Raw genomic sequence first — 9,180 nt, 5'->3', positions numbered from 1 at the left:
TGCACAAAGTCCCCTCCCCAGCCCATCCCAGTGCCGTGTGTCCCAGCTCCAGCAGCAGTGTGCTCTGAGCCGTCACATGCTGCCTCTGTACTGTTCCTACCCACGCAATGGGCACAATAATAGTTCTTCCACTACCATATGATACTGGCACATGTAGGTTCTTAAAAGAGTGCCTGACTTTTAAGGAAAACATGAATGCTCATTGTTTTGGCTATAGATTTTCCTTTCCTTGCTTATTTCTAACTAGTGGTGGTAATATATTTTTCATCAAAGTCATACTCCCCTGTATGTCTCGAACTTTGCCTTTCCTTGTTTTTTGGTCTTCTTTTTGGAACATCTAGCCCCAACAACTCCACTTATCAAAACATTTCTAACTCCTTAAAACACACTCCAAAATGTTACCTGTTTTAGTCAGCTTTTGCCTCACCGTAACTAAAAGACCCAACAAAAACAATGTAGAGAAGGAAAGTTTATTTGGGTTCAGTTTCAGAAGTTCAGTCTATGACTGACTGACTCATAGCTCTGGGCCCAAGGTGAGACCAAAAGTCACGGAGGAAGGACATGGTGGAGGACAGCAGCTCAGGACATGGCAACAGGAAGTAGAGAAAGAGCTCCACTCACCAGGGACAAATATAGACCCCAAAGGCACTCCCCCAGGGACCTACCTCCTCCAGTCACACCCTACCTGCCTACAGTTACCACCCAGTCAATCCATATCAGTGGATTAATACACTATCTAGGTTATACCTCTTATAACCCAGTCATTTCACCTCTAAACAGTCTTGCATTGTCTCACATAAGAGTTTTGGGGGACACACTTCATATCCAAACCTCCTTCTTGAAGCTATTCCAGCTCTTCAGAAGTATACCTGCTCCCCGTCCAACAACATGGAGTACATCCTGCCAGTGATAGGCCGCATCGACATGGACTTTTACCATGTTCATTATTATTTTACTTCATGTGTGTGGTTGTTTGTGTATGACAGAATTTTAAATCACACAGGGACATAATTATTTGTACATCCCCGATGCTGCAACTTAAGGAAGATCACAGTTAATGGTAGTTTAATGGAAATATCTAAAGAATAAAACTAAAGGAAACTCTTCAGATTTTATTTTGGCATTTTATTAAGAAATTTTAAGACATGTAAAGACGCTGTTTAGGAAGACTAATGAAAGAAAGGTGAGGTCGTGTTTGGTACACATAAGAAGACCGCATGCGTAGATACAAAAGAAATCCAAGAGGAAAACACAGTGGGAACCATTATTCCATTTTGCTGATCTCAATAATCAAGACATCCTCCATCTTTGTTCTTGGATGGCATTCAATAGGATGCTCATAAAATTTCCTTTAAAAAGGAACAAGTTACCAAGCATGCTGGCACATGCCTGTAATCCCAGAGACTTAGAAATCAGAGACAGGAGGATCACAAATTCAAGGCCAGCCTCAGCAATTTAGCAATGCCCTTGGTAATTTATTGAGACCCTGTTTCAAAAGAAAAAAGACTGAGGATATAACTCAAGGGTAAAGCACCCCTCTAGGTTTAATTCCCAGTATCAAAAGAGAGAGAGGGAGAGAGAGAAAGAGAGAGAGATAAAGGGAGGGAGGGAGAAGGAAGGAAGGGAGGCAGGGAGGAAGGAAGGACAAAACTAGAGTGTTAGAATCGAGGAAGATCGTGCTAGAGTCCCAGTGCCGGACAGACAGCATGCAGCGAGCAGGAAGGAAGAACATGATGACTCCCAGCAGCACCTGCAGTTCGGCAGGTTAATCAACAGAAAGGGTCCTGGCAGCACCTGCCCAGAGCCGGGCAGCCGCCTAGCAGCAGCACTGCTTCTTGCAGCCGCACTTCTGCTGGCAGCACTTCTGCTGGCAGCAGCCCTTGCCGCAGCCACAGGAGCCGCAGCCACAGGAGCGGCGGCAGGTGCGGCGGTAGCAGCAGATCACGGGGGTGCTGCAGCAGCCCCCACAGCAGCCGCAGCAGCAGGGGCAGCAGTTAGAACAGCAGCCCACCCGGTAGCACCTGCATGTGGTGCAGCTGCTGCAGCCACCACAGCCACCACCGCAGCCACCGCAGCCACCTCCGCAGCCACCACCGCAGCCACCGCATCCACCACCGCAGCCACCGCAGCCACCGCAGCTGCCACAGCCACCACAACCTCCACAGCCACAGCAGCCCATGGTGTCAGGAGAGAGGACTCAGGTGCAGTGAGCAGGCAGGTTGAGGAGAGGAGAGGGACGTCTGGAGTGTCCTTCTGCAGGGGAGCGGTTTATATACCAACCCCAGCAGTCTCAGCCCTAAATAGGCAACCAATTCCCTGCTCTTGTTTATCCCAATCCCCATAAAAGACTTCACGAGGCCTGGTGCATCCTTCCTTGATGACTCTTGACCAGTTGCTATTGCTAGATTTAACATTTCCTTGTTTCTTAGCTCTGTTTTTAGATTGGAACATATTTCCAAGACGTTTGTGTCCATGAGAACTTAAATGTGTGTACGTGTTTTGCTCCAGAGCTTTGAATAGTACCTGACTCATTACGAGTATTCAAAGGGTATCTTTTGAATTAAATAAATGCCTAATATATTTTAAATAATCTTTCTATAGCCATGACAGTCTGAATCCAATCAAGCAAAAGTCCTATGTTTCCATTCATACTTCTTAATCATCACAGGTCAGACAAAAAATTTTCTCAATCCAGGAATTCCTCACACCTCAAAATTAGGAAAATGCTCCTGAGAGAATCAGTGAAAAATCAGAATCAAATGGGACAGAGTAGGCACTCCTAATTTGATCACATATCACATTCTTTCTCATCTTGAAACACAGATATTCTTTTTCTGGCTTCCTGAGATCCTTCATTCAGAAGAACTGCTTGATTATTAAAAACTATAATAAAATAATTGTTTGAGATCAGATGCTAAAAATAGTTTTAGGGTCCTAAGTTATCTGCTAAGGGCAAGGAAGCTATCTGCTGTCTGTCTGTTAAATAGTTGGGAGAACAAAAGTAAAAAGGGTTTCATCTGGTGGCTGATCACTTGTACCTCTCTGACATTTACTGTAGCCAGTGCTCAGGGTCAGCCTGTCCATGCATTGACGGATGCTGATCTGCGGCATTCTGCTGACCCTGTCAGGCTTCCGTTTCTTGTCCCCGGTAGCCTGTGTGTACGAGGACTGACCCATAGGGCTGTGCTCTTGCTTTACCATCTTTGGAATTTAAGGACTGACCCATTCATCCAGACCCTACAGGCAACCCACAGAAAAGGTCCGGGGGGCTTGAAGTGGAAAACACTCCATGTTTTCTTCTGGCACTTGCAGGGCAGGTTCAGGATCAGGGATGACCTGGCTTTACTGGGGCTGTACTTCCCCCAGAATTGTGGTGTCCTGGTTTACCAGGGTATCTTCTCCACACACTCACATTTTTAAAAACAAGAGAAAGAAGCCTTAAAATGTCTCCTTGATCTCATCAACCAAGGGGCTGGAGGGATCCTTCTTGCTGTCCACTTTGGGTGCCCAGTGACCTGAGGAGTTTGGCTTCATGCATGAGACACTCATGAAATGTCTACAGTGACCCATGGCTGAGACCCTGTCAGTACTTGCAGGGGCAGGAAACAATTTTTCCTATATCTTGGTCATTGATTTTCTTGGAACTAAAAACAACACAACTATTCCATTCATAAAGACTTCATAAAAGACTGTTGTGCTAAAAATAGCAATGTTATGGTGATTATATTTGAGAAGGAAGTAAATAAGAGGTCTTGTGAGATCCTTCCATGGAAACTGAGCTAAAAATAAAGGGGAGAGGCGCAGCATATAAGGTTCTCCCCTAGCAGCAGGAGGCATCAGCTCTCCCTCTCCTCTCCTCTACCTGCCTGCTCACTGCACCTGAGTCCTCTCTCCTGACACCATGGGCTGCTGTGGCTGTGGAGGTTGTGGTGGCTGTGGCAGCTGCGGTGGCTGCGGTGGCTGCGGTGGTGGCTGCGGTGGCTGCGGTGGTGGCTGCGGAGGTGGCTGCGGTGGCTGCGGTGGTGGCTGTGGTGGCTGCGGCAGCTGCACCACATGCAGGTGCTACCGGGTGGGCTGCTGTTCTAACTGCTGCCCCTGCTGCTGCGGCTGCTGTGGGGGCTGCTGCAGCACCCCCGTGATCTGCTGCTACCGCCGCACCTGCCGCCGCTCCTGTGGCTGCGGCTCCTGTGGCTGTGGCTCCTGTGGTTGTGGGAAGGGCTGCTGCCAGCAGAAGTGCTGCCAGAAGCAATGTTGCTGCTAGCGGGCGGGTCTGCAGGAGCTGCTGAGTCAGCTTGCTCTCCTTGCTGAGAACCCTCCCATCTCCTCCGGCTGCTCCCTGCTGTCTCCCTGTCACCTGGGATCTATGGCACTTTCCTCGTTGACTCTCATGCTCCATAGCTTCAGCTGTCATTTTCATTTGTGTAGTCTCATGGACGTCTCCTACAATGTCATCCAAGCACGAAGGTAGAAAACCTCCTGTTGGTACTTCTGTGCTGGCCGTGGCACTTAGGTGCTGCTCATTTGGCTGACCCAGGGGAATCTGTAGTTGTAGGGTGGGAGGAAGATTCTTCATTCTGGTCCTGTCTGTCTGCAGCCTTCCAGATCCTGCTGTGAGGGACTGATCTCTTCCAGTTCTGTCTTTGAACCTTGATTTTGTATGACCTTCTTTACCTTTGGGGCTGCTAAGCCTTCCCAATTGAAGAGTGTCTAAGCCAATATGAATGTTATTCCTATCTTCAAAGATACGAGTACCTCTCTGCACCTGGACACCAGCCCCGTGGCATCCAGACCAATGGGATCTAGATTCTCAGTATTTTGTCTCTAGCATGTGTTTATGGCTTCTGTATGCCAGGATCCACCTTTCCTGTCTATGAGTACAGTGGATTCCTGATTTCTCTGTTGCTGCACTGTATTTCCACAATCTTCTCAATGTCTAATAAATGATTTTAAATTGACCTTAAAATATCGATTCACAAGTCTCTTATTTGGAAACTACCTCTAAGAGAACATAGAGGGGCAATATTGAGTAGAGAGTAAAGAGTTTCTTTTATCACACGAATTTACTGTGCATTTGGACTACTTTTGTAGTGGTAGATCTACACTGATCAACATTAACCAGGTGTGGTGGTACACATGTGAAATCCCAGAGGCTCAGGGGTCTGAGGCAGAAGGATCGAAAGTTCAAAGCCAGCCTCAGGTATTTAGCAAGGCCCTAAACAACTTAGCAAGACCCTGTCTCAAAATAAAAAATAAAAAGGACTGGGGTTGTGGCTCAATAGTTAAGTGTCCCTGGTTCAAGTCCTGGTACCAAAAAAATGTCTTTAACTTTTTTAATGTTTCATCTGTTTTGGGACCTGACATATTTCTATTTTTCAAAAAGATTAAATTAAATGACAATAATAGCTAAGTGTGCATGCACAGGTATGCACATACACACACGAATGACAAAATCCACCTTGGGCATTAGAAATTCTGCCCTTGCCATTCATGCATATTCCTTAGTAGGAAAAAAAAATTAATTAAAGTATGAATTCCCTATATAATTTAAATTCAACTTGGGATGCTATCTTTCTGACAAGGGGAATTCTGCAATTGAATTTAAAATCTCAGTTTAGTCACAAAAATGGATTCCCCCAGATTTTTAGCCAAGTCCAGGTCTGCCTACAATCAAAATGTTCTCTATAACAGAACACAATCCTGCTCCTGACTCAGAACTTCATTTTCACATTCCACATCAACAAATCAGCCTCTGGAGCTCTGAAGCTTTTAGGGACGCTCTGTCATCCCTTTTGCAATGAGTGTTTAGGAGGGATGGGTCACCCGGCCCCACCAACAAGATTCTGCACTAAAAGGACTCAGCTGTACAGAGTTCATCCTTCACACTTCTCTTGAACAATTTCTTTTTCAGGCCCCACCGCACCACTAATTTTTGGAAATGGATCACAAACTGTCAATATGGACATGGAAAAGTCATCAGTGCCCTCTCTACCATTTTGGCAAGAGTGTTAAATGACAGATTCTCTAGAACAACAATTTGGTCATCTGTACCTTTAAAAGGAAAAACACATGCTTTCCTTTCAGAACTTTCCCATCTTGGACAAAGGCATTTTCTCCTATTTATTGACATGTATAGAGTAAAAGACTAAGGGACTCCCAATGGCTGTTGTTAGGGCCAGAATAAATATATAGCTATACAAGGGATTACTGCACCATTGTCAAAAACAGTGAGCCAGATCTCTAAGAAAGAAGGAATGGTTTGAGATGGAGGACAGAAGGTGGAGTGGGGTGAGCGTGCGTGTGATGTCATTTGTGTAAACAGATGTTTATCCAAAAACGTGATGGCACGTAGTCAAGGGAGGCTGTTCCCAGCGAGGCGCACGTGGGATGCTGTGCAGGCACTGGCGGAGGGAAGGGGTGTTAGGGAAGACTTCCTGAAGAATGGAGCGCTTTCCCCATGGGAGGCCCACGCCGTTGGAGCCATGAGCCTCCTGTGCACCTGGTGTGGTCACAGCCTCACTCTGAGAAACAGAGCTCCTCATCAGAGGGGGCAGGGCTCCTGGGTGGCCTCCTGGGTGGCCTTATGGCGTCTCTTGAAGCACACACACCAGCTTTGGACACTGTGCTGAGGGGATCCAGGCAAAAACAGCAGGCATGGAGGCATGGGGGCTGCGTCACGGTGGAGAGGGGTACACATGCCCGACTTCCTATTACCCAGTGTTTCAGGGTCTCTGTCCTCTGACAGTAAAGCCATATGGGGGAAATGAAGGGATTCCTGTTTTTCAAGTTGACTCAACCAAAGGACTTTGTTAAATGGATGAGGTTTTATCCTAATCTTATTCTTTGCAGGTTTTCAAATTCTTAGAAATTTTGTCCAAAAGATCCTCTTTGGTCGGGGAGTTAGACCACACCTACAACCATCCCCACATTCCCAAGAAAACTATCCAGGTGAGAGACTCACCCAAGGCACACTGGCAGCAGATGTGAGGGTTGTTCCAGAAAGCTGTGGATGGCAAGAGCCCTCCCGCACCCTGGAGGTGGTGCCGCACCTGGACACCAGCCTCCACCTTGCTCCCAAGCCACCTCTTGTCACCCGTGGAAACTGACCCAGCATACTGGGAGTGAAAAATGGGAAAGATAAAAAGACTTTTCCATCTTTCTTAGAAGGTGTTTTGTTGTTGTTGTTGTTGTTGTTGTTTTTGTTGTTTCTGAATTTAAAATTGCAAGTTCCTTGTAAACAATTTTAAAGTGTTTTCTGCATGGAAAAAGAGAAAGGAGAAAATGAATGTGTCTGCAACAACCACTTAACCATTGTGTCACCTAGCCTTCCATCACATCCCTATTCTTATTCTGGAGAATCTCAACCCCACATCAAAGTCCCAAGAATATTACATTCATATCATGTACGCCCTGTAGTTCAGCCCATCAGTGTGAGCATTCTGCCAAATATCTTCTGTTCTCTCTCTCTCCCACTTGAGAGTAAGTTACAAAAATGACATTCACTCCTAAAAGCTTTTGCATATATCTCCCAAGGATACCGTGTATACAGAACCACAAGACAAGGATTAGACTTAAGAAATTTAAGTGACACAGGCTACAATGTAATAAACAATTGACCTGAAATTTCTCTGATTATCCCAACAATGCCCTATAATTTACCTCAACATTTGTAATCTTGTTTCATCCTGGATCCAAAGAGGCATTTTTAGTCAAATTTAATCTAGAATGGTCCTCCAACATTGTATTTTTGCCCCGTGATTGTTTTTTTGGGAAATAATCTGGATGTTATGATTGTTTTCTCATGGTCAGATTCTGCTTTAGCATTTTTGTGGGACTATTACACAGTTGGTGGATTTTTCTCAGTGGATCACATCAAGAAGTGTGTAGTGTCAGTTTATCCCATTACGGGTGATGTTCACTGTGACCACCCAACTAGCATGACGTCCACCAGATTCCTCCACTGCTAATCCATCCTTTCCCCTTTTAATTTATATGGCACTATATCCTGTGCATTTTCAATGATAAAATTAAAAGCATTATGAATGCATAGTTTTGTGACCTGATTTTTAACTTAATATTTAATCAAGCATAAATATCCTTGTTATTAAGTATTTACATTTTAGAAACTTTTAAATGACCTCATGAATTAATTGTTTTCTGTTTCTAATAATAATGCCACAGACAGGATAAGCCTTAATGAAAAGAAGTTTATTTTGGTTTATGGTTCTGGAGGTGCAAGAGCGAGGGATGCACCCAGTGATGACTTTCTTGCTGGCAGAGGCCCCAGGTGGTGAGAAGTGACAGGAAGCACACCTGTGTGTCTGCATGTCCAGCCTCTCTCCCTCTTTTTAGAAAGCTAGCAGAATTTAATTGTGGTCATTAAACAATAACCTTATTTAATTCTAATCACTTCCAAAAGGCCAACCTCCAAACCACATAGTTGAATTAAGTTTCCATGCTCCAAGTACCTCACAACGGGGATTAAATCCAGCATGAGTTTTGGGGACAAAACATATTCAAGCCACAGCATCATATAATAGGCAATTATGTGCATAATTTCTATAATCATTTCATATCCATCATGAAGTGACCAAGCAATTATATATTTAGCTGACCACTTAGGAAAAAAAAAAAAAAAAACTTGGATACCAACCATAAAAACAAAATGATAAAATGGTTTTGTTTTTTTTTTTCCTTTTTCCTTAATTTGCAATGATCACAAACTCTGGCAGCAAAATTGGTATGGAGAGGTCCCACATGTTCTTAACCCAGTGGTACCAGGGTGTAAAACAGTGTTGTGTGTGTGTTGTTGTTGTCGTTGTTTAAGTAAAAACCATACATCATATCAAGTCTCCATAAATTCTCCTGGTATCCACTGTTTGTCCACCATGCAGGCTAAACTTGACTTTTCCGACCTCCTTCCCAGGGGTGGAGCACAACGTTTTAGACCCCAGGTTGTAATTTTGGGGCAATTCTCTACTAAAGGTCCAAGGACAACAGAGAACAATTTAACATCATAACCAAACACAACCTTTGGAAGCCTTGCAAGGGCTCAGACCTGGGTCCCACGTGGGGGTCCTCTCTACTATGTCCCACATGGATGAGAAAAGGGTTAACTGCCAGAGGAGGATGTTGGCTGTATATCACTCAATTACCCAAAAACTCATCTACTCAATAAACATA

General features: G+C 44.8%; 2 protein-coding genes across 2 annotated transcripts in view; one reads left to right on the top strand and one right to left on the bottom strand.

The window, feature by feature from the left end:
- Nucleotides 1-1,816: 1,816 nt before the first annotated feature.
- LOC306656773 (uncharacterized protein) lies at nt 1,817-2,179 on the bottom strand (the record flags this gene model as incomplete). The annotated part of the gene is made up of 1 exon (XM_079132308.1): nt 1,817-2,179. The coding sequence occupies one exon, from the start codon at nt 2,177-2,179 to the stop codon at nt 1,817-1,819; it is 363 nt and encodes a 120-aa protein (XP_078988434.1).
- Nucleotides 2,180-3,901: 1,722 nt separating this feature from the next.
- LOC306656993 (uncharacterized protein) overlaps nt 3,902-9,180 on the top strand; it is a gene marked incomplete at both ends in the record, with an annotated part of 37,623 nt that continues 32,344 nt past the window's right edge. Inside the window, one exon of the mRNA XM_079132657.1 lies at nt 3,902-4,031. Coding sequence (XP_078988783.1) covers nt 3,902-4,031 — 130 coding nt within the window. The remainder of the gene's footprint in view (nt 4,032-9,180) is intronic.

The sequence above is a fragment of the Sciurus vulgaris genome (assembly GCF_902686455.1).
Source record: "Sciurus vulgaris genome assembly, chromosome: 3".
Taxonomy (NCBI): domain Eukaryota; kingdom Metazoa; phylum Chordata; class Mammalia; order Rodentia; family Sciuridae; genus Sciurus; species Sciurus vulgaris.
This window is presented reverse-complemented; position numbering and strand designations above follow the sequence as displayed.